We start from the raw sequence: 17,500 nt of genomic DNA on the forward strand, positions 1-17,500 counted from the left end.
TGTGGTGGTGGTGGTGGTTGTTGTTGTTGTTGGTGGTGGTGGTGGTGGTGGTTGTTGTTGGTGGTGGTGGTGGTTGTTGTTGTTGTTGTTGGTGGTGGTGGTGGGTGGTGGTGTGGTGGTTGTTGTTGTTGGTGGTGGTGGTGGTGGTGGTTTGTGTAGTGGTGGTGGTGGTGGTTATTGTTGTTGTTGTTGGTGGTGGTGGTGGTTGTTGTTGTTGTTGGTGGTGGTGGTGTGGTGGTGGTGGTGGGTTGTTGTTGTTGGTGGTGGTGGTGGTGGTGGTTGTTGCTGGTGGTGGTGGGTTATTGTTGTTGTTGTTGGTGGTGGTGGTGGTGCTGTTGTTGTTGCTGTTGGTGGTGGTGGTGGTTGTTGTTGTTGGTGGTAGGTGGTGGTGTGGTTGTTGTTTGGGTTGTCAGCAGGTGTGTCAGTTGTTTCTGGTACACACACTGTCACACACCTTTACACACCTGTCACACACACACCTGAACTATCCTCTTACAGTCTCTTAAAGTTTTCTTCTTCTATTCCTCACAACCGTTCAAAGTTTGTTAGTGTTGTATTACAGAAGGACTAGATTACACAGACACTCACACAACTCACACAGACACACACAGACACTCACACAGACACCACACACAGACACTCACACAGACACTCCACAGCACACCACTGTGCACACACACACAGACACTCACACACAAAGACACTCACACACAGACACTCTCACACACAGACACTCTCACATAGACACTCACACAGACATCACACAGACACTCACACAGACACTCCACACAGACTCTCACAGACACTACACACACACAGACACTACTACACACTTCACACAGACAACTTCTTCACACACATTACTTCACACAGACACTCACACAGACACACACACACACACACACACAGAAACACCTTAGAGAGAGAGAGAGAGAGAGAGAGAGAGAGAGAGAGAGAGAGAGAGAGAGAGAGAGAGAGCACCACCCCAAACAACATTACCGTTTTCTCTTAAAAAATAATTAAATCGACTGAGACAAGTTGTTGTGACGTCAATAATCAGGATCCTGAAGAGCTTTCGAGCGCCCCCGTGAGAGCCCTTGAGCCCCTTGTACTGTGAGGGTTCTCTATTGTCAAGTTATCCACATAGTTTTTGTGGGAGAGTAATGACTGGTGTGTGGGTAGGTGGCTGGTGTGTGTGGGGGTGGGGGGTGGTGTGTGTGTGGGTGTGGGTTTGTGTGTGTGGGTGTGGGTGTGTGGGTGGGGTGGTGTGTGTGGGTTGGTGTGGTGTGTGTGTCTGTGTGTGGGTGGGGTGGCTTGTGGGTGGGTGTGGGTGTGTGGGGTGTGTGTGTGTGTGTGTGTGTGTGTGTCAGGAGGTCTGTGGGTGATGGGCTTGTGTGTGTGTGTGTGTGTGTGTGTGTGTGTGTGTGTGTGTGTGTCGGTGAGTGTGTCTGTGTGTGTGGGCTTAGGGTGTGTGGGTGTGTGTGTGTGTGTGTTTGTGGGTGTGTGTATGTGTGTGTGTGTGTGTGTGTATGTGTGTGTGTGTGTGTGTGTGTGTGTGTGTGTGTGTGTGTGTGTGTGTGTGCTATTGTGGGTGGGTGGGTTTGTGGGTGTGTGTGTGTGTGTGTGTGTGTGTGTGTGTGTGTGTGTGTGTGTGTGTGGGTGGGTGGTGGTTTGTGGGTGTGGGGTGTGTGTGTGTGTTTGTGGATGGGTGTGGGGTGTGGGTGTGTGTGTGTGTGTTGGGTGAGTGTGTCTGTGTGTGGGTGGGTGGGTTTGTGGGTGTGTGGGGTGTGTGTGTGTGGGTGGTGGTGTGTGTGTGTGTGTGTGTGTGTGTGTGTGTGTGTGTGTGTGTGTGTGTGTGTGTATAATAATAATAATAATAATAATAATAATAATAATAATAATTAACGGTTTATTGAAGAGCTTACGGCCAGAAGGCTGAAAATATACAGTTACATATTTGGGGAATGGGTTTCAATTACAAATAATATACAAGTAACATAAGTGACACAAATAAGACATATAATAAATGATGGGAAAGCTCAAACTACAGTTCATTTCAACATAGTGACAGTGCAAGGAGTAGTGTTTACTGGGAGGAATACACTGTTTATTAAAGTTATTGATAATTTTTACAATGGTTGGGACTGGGCTGTTCTTATAGCGACTGCCTGTGCACGCTATGGGCTGGATGCGGTTGTGGTGTCGAACACAATTCTCGGACTAGGGATCTCAGGTAGGTAGGAGCCGGTGTCGAGGATGGTGTAGAAGCTCACCAAATTTGCAGATGAGGTCGTGGTGATGGTCAGTGAGAGTCGAAAGGGCAGGTGTGAGCGGCTTCTTGATATGTGGAGTAGGAAGGGAGAGAATAATCTTGCATGCCCTCTTTGCACTTTTTCTAGGTGTTTACGAGTTGTGGCATTTAGGGAGGAAGACCAGGTGGGGAGGCATAGGTGAGCTTGGGAAGTATGAATGCTGTGTGTGTGTGTGTGGGTGGGTTTATGTGTGTGTGTGTGTGTGTGTGTGTGTGTGTGTGTGTGTGTGTGTGTGTGTGTGTGTGTGTGTGTGTGTGTGTGTGTGTGTGTGTGTATAATAATAATAATAATAATAATAATAATAATTAACGGTTTATTGAAAAAGTTCTGCAGCCCGAAGGCTGAAAATATACATTGGGCATAAATGACTTATTACATACATTGGTGGTTTAACAAACGCCTTCATTAGAGAAAGGTGAAGGAACATACAGTGAACATACAGATTAATGTAGGTGTTGAACAGCAAACACGTAGTGTAGTAACTCCCTCCCAGATGGTGTTAGGAGGGACCTCACGTGGTGTAGTAGTTCCCTCACAGATGGTGTTATGAGGGGCCTCACGTGGTGTAGTAATTCCCTCACAGATGGTGTTATGAGGGGCCTCACGTGGTGTAGTAATTCCCTCACAGATGGTGTTATGCGGGGCCTCACATGGTGTAGTAATTCCCTCACAGATGGTGTTATGAGGGGCCTCACGTGGTGTAGTAATTCCCTCACAGATGGTGTTATGAGGGGCCTCACGTGGTGTAGGAATTCCCTCACAGATGGTGTTAAGAGGAGCCTCACGTGGTGTAGTAATTCCCTCACAGATGGTGTTATGAGGGGCCTCACGTGGTGTAGTAATTCCCTCACAGATGGTGTTATGAGGGGCCTCACACGGTGTAGTAATTCCCTCACAGATGGTGTTATAAGGGGCCTCACGTGGTGTAGTAGTTCCCTCACAGACGGTGTTCTATGAGTGAGGTGTGGTCCCAGGCCTTCCTATCGTAGACGGATTAACACATCGCTGGTTGTTGGGTAGGGCCGTTATCACTGGGTACCTGGGACCTCACCGTGTGAACGTCAACTTGGGTACCACTGTTACTGTTGAGTTGTTCTCACTGACTTAAGCACTGTTCACCACTGTTCACCTCTGTTTAACACTGGTTCCATTCCTTTCCTAAATGAAATAGTAACTTCTGGCGTGAACTTGTTGATATTCCGGTGGGGAGGAGGGTTCAGGGGAGGGAGTTGGTATGGGCCAACTTAACAGTTGACCTGGCTGCTCCGAGAGGAGCGCCAGGTACATCTTGACCCTTCGGTGGTCAAGGATGAAGTGTGTGTGTGTGTGTGTATGTGTGGTGTGTGTGTGTGTGTGTGTGTGTGTGTGGGTAGGTGGCTGGTGTGTGTGTGTGTGTATGTGTGTGTGTGTGTGTGTGTGTGTGTGTGTGTGTGGGTAGGTGGGCTGGTGTGTGTGTGTGTCTACCGGTGCAAATGTTCAGAATAGTTAAGAGACAGTATGACAGAATTAACATAGTAATTAAACTCTGCATTAAACAAAGGAGTAGGGATATATATGTCTGCTCCTGTCTGCGTCATTGTCTGTATTTCCCAAAGTCTTTTAAATAAGATAGAAACTTTAATCAAATAAACACAAAAGTGACTAAATAATTTTATTCTTTTTTTTCCTTTTGATATTTTTTTTAATCTGAATTTTTTAAGTTTATTTGAATGTTTCTTTTTTCTTTTAGCTTTTACGATTTTGTTAAATAAAATTATTCACAAATTGACGCAAACGATCGTTATATCACCCCGTTATACTTCCAGGTATAATAATAATAATAATAATAATAATAATAATAATGATAATAATAAAATAATAATAATAACGATAATAATAATAATAATAATAACAATAATAATAATAATAATAATAATAATAATAATAATAATAATAATAATAATAATAATAATATGAATAATAATAATAATAACAATAATAATAATAATAATAATAATAATAATAATAATAACAATAATAATAATAATAATAATAATAATAATAATAATAATAATAATAATAATAATAATAATTTTGTCTCCTAACTGGTGCTAAGTGAACGTATCTAGTTAAGGTAGAGTTTCAGTGTTAATTTTATCCTCTTTGAACGTAATTTATATAAGTAAGAACAAAAAATATTCATATGTGAGTCTTTGAAAATATTGAACCAAGATTATGAATACAATTGTATTTTTCTCGAAGATCAAAAGAGTGAGTCTACTTGGGTCTCTTTAGTCTCCCGTGAGTCTTAATGTGATGGGAGGTGGTTAGTAATTAAGACGCTAGGGGGATAATATAGCAGATTTTATTCTCAATGTGTTAGTGTTTCTGCTTTTATTTTTCTGTCTGTCTCTTTGTCTTTCTATATTCTAGTTAATCTGTCTGTCTGTCTGTCTGTCTGTCTGTCTGTCTGTCTGTCTGTCTGTCTGGCTTAATTCACTATCTAACACAAACCATCAGAAGACGAAGACTCCTGATTGTAGTAAATAAAATGGGGTCCCAGTTCTAGTATGCCCCAAGAACCCCTGGGCCCCCCTGGGATCTATTAGGACTGGGGTCTATTAGGACTGGGCCCCTAGTAACTGGGGCCCATTTGACCAGTACACCTCTGGATGCTGTTGGGTTGACTGTCGTGTTTATTCATGTGAGACTTGTTTACATAACGTTGTCATGGTGACGTGAAGCCTGACCACGCTGGAGGCTGTGACCCCTACCACTATTACTACCACCACCACCATTACTACCGCCACCACCACTAATTACCACTACCACTACTACTACCACTTAATGGCCTCCATCCCTCCCCCAATAGCCATTCCTTCGCCACCATTTTATTACCTTAAAATTAAATATCCTAATACATAAGTAGTTATCCTATCTGCGTTGAGTTAGTTGAGCCGCAGATCTATGCGGCATTCAGTGACTGTAGCCTCATAGTCAATAACTGCATCTGTTGTCGACTTTGGGGCTGATTTACTACTAGCTTAACAAACCTAACCTAATGTAACTTACCTATCTGAAGTTGGGTTAGGTTAGGTTAGGTCTTAGTATCTGATTTAGAAACATTACGTCATACTCTCTCTAACCAATCATATTGTATGGCTGACGGGCGCTCTTTAGTCGCTGGAGGGAAGGAGATGTGGTGGTGGTAGTTGTAGTAGTAGGTTAGGTTAAGTTAAGTTACGTTAAATTTAATAAGGTTAGGTTAGGTTAGATGAGGTCAGGAAGAGGGAGAAAGAGAGAGAGAGAGAGAGATATTATCAAAATCCGGAAGTGCAAATAGTAAAAGTGTACTCCAGTGTGTGTGTGTGTGTGTGTGTGTACGAAAGATGGTTCTCCAGGTAGGGTAATTAGCCTTTACCTGTGTCGTGTCAGGTAGAAATTTGTCGTATTCAACCAAAAACATGAAACTACCTCACGCAATCTCTCCCTAGCACACACACACACACACACACACACAACATCAAATCCCTCTACACACTCCACTGTTTCTCTTGATACTTTAAAACACACTTAACCACCCCCTGTGAGTGCGTGATGACAATAGCCAATCACGGTCTGTTATTAAGTTTATCACTCCCCTGTATATCTCCCTGAATTAGTCTTATTAGTGTAGGGGAATGACAGGTAGGGAAGTGGAGAGAAGTGGAGGAAGTGAGGGAAGTGAGAGAAGTGAGGAAGTGAGGGAAGTGGAGAGAAGTGGAGAGAAGGAGGGAAGTGAGGGAAGTGGGAGAAGTGAGAGAAGTGAGGGAAGTGAGAGAAGGAGGGAAGTGAGGGAAGTGAGAGAATGAGAGAATTGAGGAAGTGTGAGAAGTGAGGGAAATTAGAAGAGTGAGGGAAGTGAAGAGAAATAGGAATTATGTATAAAATTGAGAATTTTTTAGGTTTTGTGTAATATAATTTTTGTGGTAGTATGGGTGGGTATGGTGTAGGTGTGTGTGTGGGGGTAAACAAAAGTATTATAGTCACATTGTTGTTGTTATAAGTCTGTTTGATATGATTTGGCCTTCTTTTTCCCGAGTATTCGCTGCAGTTGACATCTTATCTCAGGAATTTTGTTTTTCCTGTAACTGTGTGTCTGTCTGTCTGGTTTTAAGAATTCTTCTTATCGATAAATATAAGTTGGGTTTGTTCTCTGTTGCGATCTTCATTTGTTTTTTTTGTTTTTTTTGAGGGGGTCGTGGTGGTGTTGATGTCACGATTCCTTCTAGACATACAACCAGGTCGATGTTCACTTGTTTGAAGACTATACGATATGGAGAGTTAGTCTCGTCTATTGATTCAAGGAAACCAAAGACCTATACACCCCCTCCCCCTTCAGGATATCACGCCACCTTCAGGATATCACTCCTTCATGAATAATAGTGAGAGACGCTCCTCAGGGCTCACAACACCTCCAGTAATATCTCCTGATGGTGTGGCAGAAGACCTTCACTATATCTGGGTCACCTACACAGGTCAGACGGTGTTCCAACCCATAGGACATATGGTCACACTGCTCCTTAACTCCCTCGTGACCACAAGACCATTCTCACCCCTCACACACACGAAACCTGGGTGAATATGTTTGTTGTGTCTTGTGTCCCCCCTACTGAGCCTCCTACAGGGTGTTACAGTCAGGTATTGTTTATTTCCTACGAGTATATGTGACTATAAGGTCCTCATCCTAACCTAACCTAACCTAACCCAACCCAACCTAACCCAACCTAACCTAACCCAACCCAACCTAACTCACCTAACCTTATAGTTGGGGAAAGTGACGGCGATCAAGTGCAGTACCGACCATGTTGCCTTCTTGTGTACAGATGGAATGTACACACACACACACACACACACACACACACACACACACACACACACACACACACACACACACACACACACACACAAGAGTTAATACTTCAACACACTACATTCCCTCACTCCCTCACCTTCACCCCCTCCCTCACCTCACTTGACCTCCCCCTCAGACACCGTACACCCCTCAGTCTTCCCCTCTGACAACTAGACGCTTGTGCCTCCCCTCTGCCTGGAGACCCTGATAGGTGACGTTCTCAACCTCCTGAAGTTACTGTTGAAGGAATAAATAATAATAATAATAAATAATAATAATAATAATAATAATAATAATAATAATAATAATAATAATAATAATAATAATAATAATAATAATAATAATAATAATAATAATAATAATAATAATAATAATAATAATAATAATAATAATAATAATAATAAATAATAATAAAAAAAAAAAAATAATAATAATAATAAAAAATAATAATAATAATAATAATAATAATAGTAATAATAATAATAATAATAATAATAATAATAATAATAATAATAATAATAATAATAATAATAATAATAATAATAATAATAATAATAATAATAATAATAATAAAAAATAATAAATAATAATAATAATAATAATAATAATAATAATAATAATAATAAAAAAAAAAAAAAAAAAAAAAAATAATAAAATAATAATAATAATAATAATAATAATAATAATAATAATAATAATAATAATAATAATAATAATAATAATAATAATAATAATAATAATAATAATAATAATAATAATAATAATAATAATAATAATAATAATAATAATAATAATAATAATAATAATAATAATAATAATAATAATAATAATAATAATAATAATAATAATAATAATAATAATAATAATAATAATAATAATAATAATAATAATAATAATAATAATGATAATAATAAAAATATAAAAAATTTCAAAATATAAAAATCATTTGCCCTAAAAATGAAATATAACTAAACAAATTTCTGTCTTACCTGAGGAGAAACTTTTAATTAACCTGTGATACCTGACGCTCGTTTACACCTCACTAAAAATTAATATTTGAAACATTTATGATTTTTTTTTCGAGAATAAATTCCTTCAACTTATGTGTGGATCAATAGAGTGTGTTTGTCTGATGGTCCGTCACATGGGCTCATCTTGTTCTTGTTCTTGTTCTTGTTCTTGTTCTTGTTTTTTCTTGTTCTTGTTTTTTCATCTTGTTCTTGTGATTCATCTTGTTCTTGTTCTTCTTGTTCTTGTTCTTGTTCTTGTTTTTTCATCTTGTTCTTGTTATTCATCTTGTTCTTGTTCTTCTTGTTCTTCTTGTTCATGTTCTTCTTGTTCTTGTTTTTTCATCTTGTTCTTGTTATTCATCTTGTTCTTGTTCTTCTTGTTCTTCTTGTTCTTCTTGTTCATGTTCTTCTTGTTCTTGTTCTTATTGTTCTTGTTCTTGTTCTTCTTCTCCTCTTCCTCTTTCTCACTTTCTTATTCACATCATTTCCCTACTTTTTCCACGTCCATATTTTTTCTTATTTCCCAACCTAACCTAACCTAACCTAACCTAACCTAACCTAACCTAACCTAACCTCCAGGTAAGAAATATAAGGTGTTGAATCATCAGGTGTAATAAGGTGGGAGATAATCTTCAGGTGAATCATTATATCTTCTTTCTCTGCTTAGTGATGTCATTCGTTACTCCCTGTTCTCTCACTGACACCTCCCCGACACCCTCCCCTGACACCCTCCCCTGACACCCTCCCCTGACACCCTCCCTGACACTCTCACACCTCCTGACACCCTCCCTGACACCTCCCCTGACACCTCCCCTGACACCCCCCTGACACCCTCCCTGACACCTCCTGACACCTCCTGACACCTCCTGACACCTCCTGACACCTCCTGACACCTCCTACAACCTCCCCCTGACACCCTCCCCTGACACCCTCCCCCTGACACCCTCCCCACACCCTCCCCTGACACCTCCCCTGACACTCCTCCTGACACACCTCCCTGACACCCTCCCTGACACCTCCCCTGACACCCCTGACACCCTCCCCTGACAACCTCCTGACACCTCCCCTGACACCTCCCTGACACTCTACCTCCCCTGACACCCCCACACCTCCCTGACAACCTCCCCCTGACACCTCCCCTGACACCCTCCTGACACCTCCTGACACCTCCCTGACACCTCCTGACACCTCCTGACACCTCCCCCTGACACCTCCTGACACCTCCCCTGACACACCTCATTCTGCCTCTCTATTCAGACTTACATTACCATAATCTTTTCTTGTCTTACATTTCTACTTATTTTTATCATTTGACTTTTTTCTCTTTCACTAAAAATATCTTTCTCTTGGTATCTTTATTCTTTCAAAATTATTAACTATTTTTATACTTTTTCTTATTAATTACTTTGGTGTTGTAGTTTTTACTCTAATTAATATACTAGATTAATACTGATTACATTTATTCTTCGTCTCTCTCTGTTACTCTTGTTGTTTGGTTGGTCGTGACGTCATGAATTACGTCATAGATTCTAAGACATGACTTATGGAAGTGACATGTTATTATTATTATTATTATTATTATTATTATTATTAATAGTAGTAGTAGTAGTAGTGGTTGTATTGGTAGTGTTGTATTGTAAACATAATATATGATAATGTTAGTAACCATTACCAGGTGTTAACTTGTTGTTGTTGTTTTGTTACAGGAGGGCGTGGGGTCGTGTCAGCCCAGGTGCTCCTCCCTGAGGTACTCCTGGCCAACGGCTCCACACACACCTCCCTGGGCTCCAGACCCTCCACCGGGGAGCCCACGCCCAAGAAGTCCAACTGGGAGGTCATCGAGCACTACAAGAAGTCCGGTCTGGTGGGCGCTTCCAGCTCCAGAAGTCCTACGGAGGAGGAGCCGCCGCAGGAGGAGATTGAGAGTATCCTAGAGGATGGTGGGAGGTGGTGGGACTTGTGTTCGCTGTGTCGGCGCGTGTGTCAGTCGCACCAGTTCAGGAACATCCACGTGGAGGTGTTGTACCAGCGGTACTTCCTGCGGATGAACCAGTCCAACATGGTGTCCCTGCTGGGGCTGATGATGGTGGTGGTGTGCGTCATGCTGTGCCTCACCTACGCCCTCGACATCGTCAAGTTCATGGCCCAGGCCGTCACGCTGACGGTGTTCGCCCTTCTCTACCTGGTGCTAGAAGTCCTCTGGCGAACCAAACTCAACGAGGTCTACCTCATCATCTTCTCCTACCTAGTTCTCATCTCCTTCTTCGGGCTGGAGATCTTGGTGATCCTGAGTAGTAACCCGCCCACGGCCTCCGCTGGTGTATGGGCGACTCTCTTCTTCATCTACATGACGTACACACTGCTGCCCCTCAGAGTGCCTGAGGCCACGGCGGGGGGCATCCTGCTCTCCCTCACTCACCTGGTCTGCGCCCTCACCACCAACACTCACCACTCACCCTTCCTCTGAAACAGGTCTCACCACACCCTGCCCTATATACCCATTTACTCACCCCCCGCGTGTTGGGGTAGCAGGATGAGAAAATGATCACGACAGGAAGATCAGAGCGAGAATACTGTGAGACGTAACACACACACACACACACACACACACACATCATATAAACATGCACGTCATACAGAACACAACAGATGACCTTACGTGACCCCACAGGAGGCTTAACCATCCCTCATTAATGTCACTTCAGGAAAAAATAAAAATAAAGTCGGGTTTATTCTCTCTAGAAATTATCACTCAAGGTCTTGATGATTAATTAATGTTTGATTCTTTTACCTGGTGTGGGAAGAAGAGAGAGAGAGAGAGAGAAAAAGAGAGAGAGAGAGAGAGAGAGAGAGAGAGGGCAAACAAACACATACAGAGAGACGGACAAAGGTCATACGTCAGAGGTAAAGGAAGAAGATTTTTGTACTGGTAAACTCCGCCTCTAATACCTAATAAGGGCGGAAGAACGACGAGGCATTACCTTTTGTTTCTGAAGGTGTGTGTGTGTGTGTGTGTGTGTGTGTGTGTGTTGTGTGTGTGTGTGTGTGTGTGTGTGTGTGTGTGTGTGTGTGTGTGTGTGTGTTCATCAGTATTACTCTGACACAGAACAACAACAAAGAGAGAGATTTATGTCATATCCTGTCACCTGGACTGATGGCACCTGCAGGCTATAGGTGTTCACATCCAGGGGGGTGTTTAGTTGAATATTTATACATGAACCTCCCACACACACACACACACACACACACACACACACACACACACACACACACACACACACACACACACACACACACACACACACACACATTTCTTGTGCTGGTGTGTTGAAACTCACCTGTTCTAAATATCTACCTGTGTGTTGCTCTGTGTTAGGTGGTTAGGAAGGTTAGGTTAGGTTAGATTAGGTGCTGCTCTGACCTACTCTGATATATGAGTATGAACAACACCTGTTCACACCTGTTCAGATCACTATGTATGAATGTTTGGAAGACGAAGGTGATTAGGGAGGTGAGTCTAGGTGTTAATCTCTCTCTCACAAATCATTCGTGACTCAGATCAATGAGACGAAATAGAAAAGAGAGACCCAGTGATGAAGAGTTAAGATAGGATTAGGGAAGGAGGGAGGGAAGAAGGAAGGAGGAATAGGAGAAGGAAAGACGGAAGGAAGATAAAGGATAGGAAGGATAGAGGAGGGAAGGAAGGAGGAGTAAAAGAAGGAAGGAGAGATGAAGGAAGGGAATTACTGCGCCTGAGTAATCTACAACAGATCAACAGTGGTGCCACATCTACCAGACAGGTGAGAGATGCGGTGCCAATTTCACAGATGAAAGAGAGAGAGAGAGAGAGAGAGAGAGAGAGAGAGAGAGAGAGATTAATGTTTGTGTGTATGTCTGTCAGATTCTCCAGATTAACCTCACCTCCACCTGTGCCACCATTAACACCACTACCACCATTGCCAATACTACCCCTACCACCACCACCACACACCACCAACCACCACCACCACAACCACCACCACACCACCACCCCACCACCACCCCACCACCACCAACCCCAACCCCACCAACCAACCACCACACCCAACCAACCACCACCACCACCACCAACCACCCCACCCACCAACCACCACCCCAACCACCACCAACCACCACCACCCCACCACCACCACCACCACCCCCACCACACCACCACCACCACCACACCACCACCACCACCACCACCACCACCACCACCACCCCACCACCACCACCACCACACCAACCACCAACCACCACCACACCACCACCAACTCACCATCCCCACCACCACCACCAACCACACCACCAAAATCACCACCACCACCACCCCACCAATCAACCACACCACCACCACCACCAACCCCACCAATCACCAACCCCACCACCACACAACCCCACCACCACCAATCAACCACCACCAACCAACCAACTAATCACCACCACCAACCACCAACAATCAACCACACCACCACCATCACCACCACCAACAACCACAACCCACCACCAACCCATCAACCACCACCACCACCAACCCCACCAACAACCACCAACCAATAACCACCACCACCACCAACTCCACCAATCACCAACCCCACCACCACACCAATCAACCTCACCAACAACCAACCACCATAACTACCAACCAACCACCACCACCACCACCAACCAACCCAACCAAAACCACCAACCAACCACCAACCCCCACCAACCAACCAACCATCAACCAAACCACCAACCACCAATCACCACCTCAACCAACCAACCCCACCACCAACCACCAACCAACCACCACCACACCACCAACCACCAACCAACCACACCACCAACCAACACAACCCCCACCACCAACTCACAACACTAACCACCACCAACAACCACCACACCACCACCACCAACCCCAACCAACCAACCAACCAACCACACAACCAACCAACACCTCAACCAACCAACCACCAACAAACCACTAACCACCCCAACCAACCAACCACCACCACCAACCACACCCCAACCAACCAACCACCAACCCAACCACCAACCAACCAACCACACCACCAACCAACTCACCACCACCACCAACCAACCAACCCCAACCAACCAACCAACCAAAATCAACCACCACCACCACCATCAATCAACACCAACCAACCAACCAAAACCACCAACCAACCAATCAACCCCAACCACCAACCAACCAACCAACCAACAACCCCACCAACCCCACCAACTCAACCACACACACCACCAACCAACAACACAACCAACCAACAACAACCCCCACCAACAACCACCAACCACTATCACCACCAAAAACCCCAACCAACTCAACCAACCAACCACCACCAACATCAACCACCAACCAAAACCAATCAACCACCACACCCCACCAACCAACCACCAACCACACCAACCAACCAACAACAACCCCAACCACAACAATCAACAACAACAACCCCACCAACCAACTAACCAACAAACCACACCTCACCAACCAACCACCAACCCCACCAACCAACAACCACCAACCAACCAACCCCACCAACCAACCACCACCAACCACCAATCAACCACCAAAACCACCAACCAACCACCAACCAAACCACCAACCACCACCACCACCACCAATCAACCAACCAACCAACCACCAACTCACCACCCCACCACCAACTCCCCACCACCACCAACCAACCAATACCACCACCAACCAACCATAACCACCAACCAACCACCAACCCCCACCACCACCAACCACCAACCCCAACAAACCAACACACCCCACCAACCAACCAAAACCACCAACCAACCACCAACCCCACCAATCAACCAACCACCAACCCCCACCAACCAACTAACTAACCCCACCAACCAACCAACACCAACCAACTCAACCAACCACTAACCACCAACAACTTCACCACCCACCACCAACCAATAATAACCACAACCACAACCCCACCAACCAACCAACCAACCACCATCACCACCAACCACACCAACACCAACCACCACCAACCCCACCAATCAACCCAACCACCAACCCCACCAACCACCACCACCCCACCAACCAACCACATCCACCAACCAACTAACAACCCCCACCAACCAACCACCACCCCAACCACCAACTAATCAACCCCACCCAACACCAACCAACCACCCAATCAACCAATAACCACCAACCAATCAACTCACCAATCACCAACCAACCAACCAACCAACCAACCACAAACCAACAACCAACCACCAACCCCACCAATCAACTCAACCAATCAATAATCACCAACCAATCAAAACCACCAACCACTAACTACCCCTACCACCACCACCACCACCCCACCACCACCACCACCACACACCACCACCACACCACCACCACACCACCACCACCACCACCCCCACCACCACCACCACCACCTCACCACCACCACTCACTCCCCACCAATTAACTACCACCACCACCACCCCTACCACCACCACTACCACTACCACAGTAAACCAGAGATGCACCACCTTAATCCTGACAGCTGGAGGTTGATTTATGTACCGGTAATTAAGTCTTTCTCCTGGAGGGCTTCAGATAGTGTCAGCCCTGAGTCAACAGGTTCTCTTCAGGTAGTGTCAGCCGTGTCAGCCCTGAGTTGAAGTCACTCTTCAGGTAGTGTCAGCGTGTCAGCCCTGAGTTAGTAAGTCACTCTTCAGGTAGTGTCAGCCGTGTCAGCCCTGAGTAGTAAGTCACTCTTCAGGTAGTGTCAGCCGTGTCAGCCCTGAGTCAACAGGTCTCTTCAGGTAGTGTCAGCCAGCCCTGAGTTAGTAAGTCACCAGGTAGTGTCAGCTGTCAGCCCTGAGTAGTAAGTCACTTCAGGTAGTGCAGCCGTGTCAGCCCTGAGTCAATAAGTCACTCTTCAGGTAGGTCAGCCGTGTCACCCTGAGTCAACAGGTCTCTCTTCAGGTAGTGTCAGCCGTATCAGCCCTGAGTTAGTAAGTCACTCTTCAGGTAGTGTCAGCCGTGTCAGCCCTGAGTTAGTAAGTCACTCTCAGGTAGTGTCAGCCGTGTCAGTCCTGAGTCAATAAGTCACTCTTCAGGTAGTGTCAGCCCCTGAGCAGTCACTCTTCAGGTAGTGTCAGCGTGTCAGCCCTGAGTCAATAAGTCACTCTTCAGGTAGTGTCAGCCTGTCAGCCCTGAGTCAACAGGTCTCTTCAGGTAGTGTCAGCCGTATCAGCCCTGGAGTTAGTAAGTCACTCTTCAGGTAGTGTCAGCCGTGTCAGCCCTGAGTTAGTAAGTCACTTTCAGGTAGTGTCAGCCGTGTCAGCCCTGAGTCAATAAGTCACTCTTCAGGTAGTGTCAGCCCTGAGTTAGTAAGTCACACTTCAGGATACCAATATTAAGTGCTTTCAGTCCCCTTAAGAAGTATATATTGGTAGACATAATTCAGCCATGCAACACAGACATATACACCTATGTTATCCACAGGTACAGCCATATGTCTAAGCCCATTAAGACACAGCCATAGAAACACAGGTGATAATGGTAGCTAGTGTGTGTGTATACCTGGAGGGAAGGTAAATAGCATTGTTATCACCTCAAGACGTTCTTACCTGTTGATTGGATGTTTTACCTGGTGGGGCTGTGGTGGCATTTGTTGGGAAGGTGTGTGTGTGTGTGTGTGTGTGTGTGTGTGTGTGTGTGTGTATAATAATAATAATAATAATAATAATAATTAACGGTTTATTGAAGAGCTGGCAGAGCAAAGGCTGAAAATTTACAGTTACATATTTGGGGAATACGAATTACAAATAATACAAGTAATATAAGTGACACAAATAAGACATATAATAACTTAGATGGGGATCAGCTCAAACTACAGTTCATTTCAACATAGTGACTGTGTAAGGAGCAGTGTTTACCGGAGTGAATACACTGAATTATTACATGTTATTGATAATTTTACAATGGTTGGGACTGGGCTGTTCTTATAGCGACTGTCCGTGCACGTATGGGCTGGATGCGGTTGTGGTGTCGAACAGCAATTCTCGGACAGGGGATGCGGTGGTAGTAGGAGCTGGTGTCGGGGATGGTGAAGCTTCTACCAAATTTGTAGATGAGGTCGTGGTGATGGTCAGTGAGAGTCGAAAGGTCAGTGTGTTGAGCGCTTCTTGATATGTGGAGTAGGAAGGAGAGAATAATCTTGCATGCCCTCTTTTGCACTTTTCTAGGTGTTTACGTTGTGTGTGTGTGGTAGTGTGTGTGTGTGTGTGTGTGTGTGTAGGTGTGTAAAAGAGACTATCGGATAGACAGACAGGTAAAACAGATACGTAGACATATATTAAGAGATTGACAGAGAGACAGGCAGACAGAGAGACACACGAACAGGTGTTTATATTACACAGGTGACAGGTTCTGGACGAGTAATATGTCTTGCTATCTGACAATGTTCCTGATTAGATACTATCATCTTGCTCCACACACACACACGTACACTCACACACACACACACACACACGCGTACACTCACAATGTATGTTATTCTCTCTACTCTCTCTTAACCACACACACACACACACACACACACACACACACACACACACACACACACACACACACACACACACACACACACACACACCCTCCTATTACGATGATTACAAAGAATATGGAATAAACTCAACACCAGGAAGAATGGGAATAAACTCAACACTGAAGAAAATATCAGCTTAGAGTGTGAAGAAAATGTGAATATAGTTTTGTCCGTGTTGGGTCCATTAGGGAAAATGTGTATATTGATTTTAGGAGTTGGGTGGAAAGAGAATCTGCTGTTAATGGATTACTGAGAGAGAGAGAGAAAAAAAAAAAAAAAAAGAGAGAGAGTATTTTATAAGAATGACAAAGGTGATGAGAATATTGCAAAAGAGAGAGAGAGAAACACAAAGAGAGAGACAGATAAAGAAAGAGAACGAGACAGACAGACAGGCAGACAGACAGGCAGACAGACACGTTGACAAAGGGTCGTACGATCATTTTTCTCCCGTAACTTTACACATGAAAACCGACCAATTTTTTTCTGCCTTGAGTTACGACACAGAGACTCGTTCCTCGGTAAAGGTACAGAAGTTACGACAAAGATTGAGGTATGTAGTATTTTTAAGGTCAAATTGTCCTCTTAATTATAAACCCAAGAGTAAGGTAGATGTTTGACTTAAAACACGTAAACTAAGAGTACAGGTGGATGATTGACTTAAAACACGTAAACTTAAGAGTATGGATGATTGACTTAAAACACATAGACTTA

At 44.1% G+C, this 17,500-nt stretch overlaps 1 protein-coding gene across 1 annotated transcript in view; it reads left to right on the forward strand.

The window, feature by feature from the left end:
• LOC121854626 (adenylate cyclase type 6-like) overlaps positions 1-17,500 on the forward strand; it is a 110,913-nt gene that overhangs the window by 62,736 nt on the left and 30,677 nt on the right. Inside the window, exon 2 of the mRNA XM_042349307.1 lies at positions 9,902-10,667. Coding sequence (XP_042205241.1) covers positions 9,902-10,662 — 761 coding nt within the window. The 3' untranslated portion in view covers positions 10,663-10,667. The remainder of the gene's footprint in view (positions 1-9,901; positions 10,668-17,500) is intronic.

The sequence above is a fragment of the Homarus americanus genome, unplaced genomic scaffold (genome assembly GCF_018991925.1).
Source record: "Homarus americanus isolate GMGI-L3 unplaced genomic scaffold, GMGI_Hamer_2.0 scaffold25468, whole genome shotgun sequence".
Taxonomy (NCBI): domain Eukaryota; kingdom Metazoa; phylum Arthropoda; class Malacostraca; order Decapoda; family Nephropidae; genus Homarus; species Homarus americanus.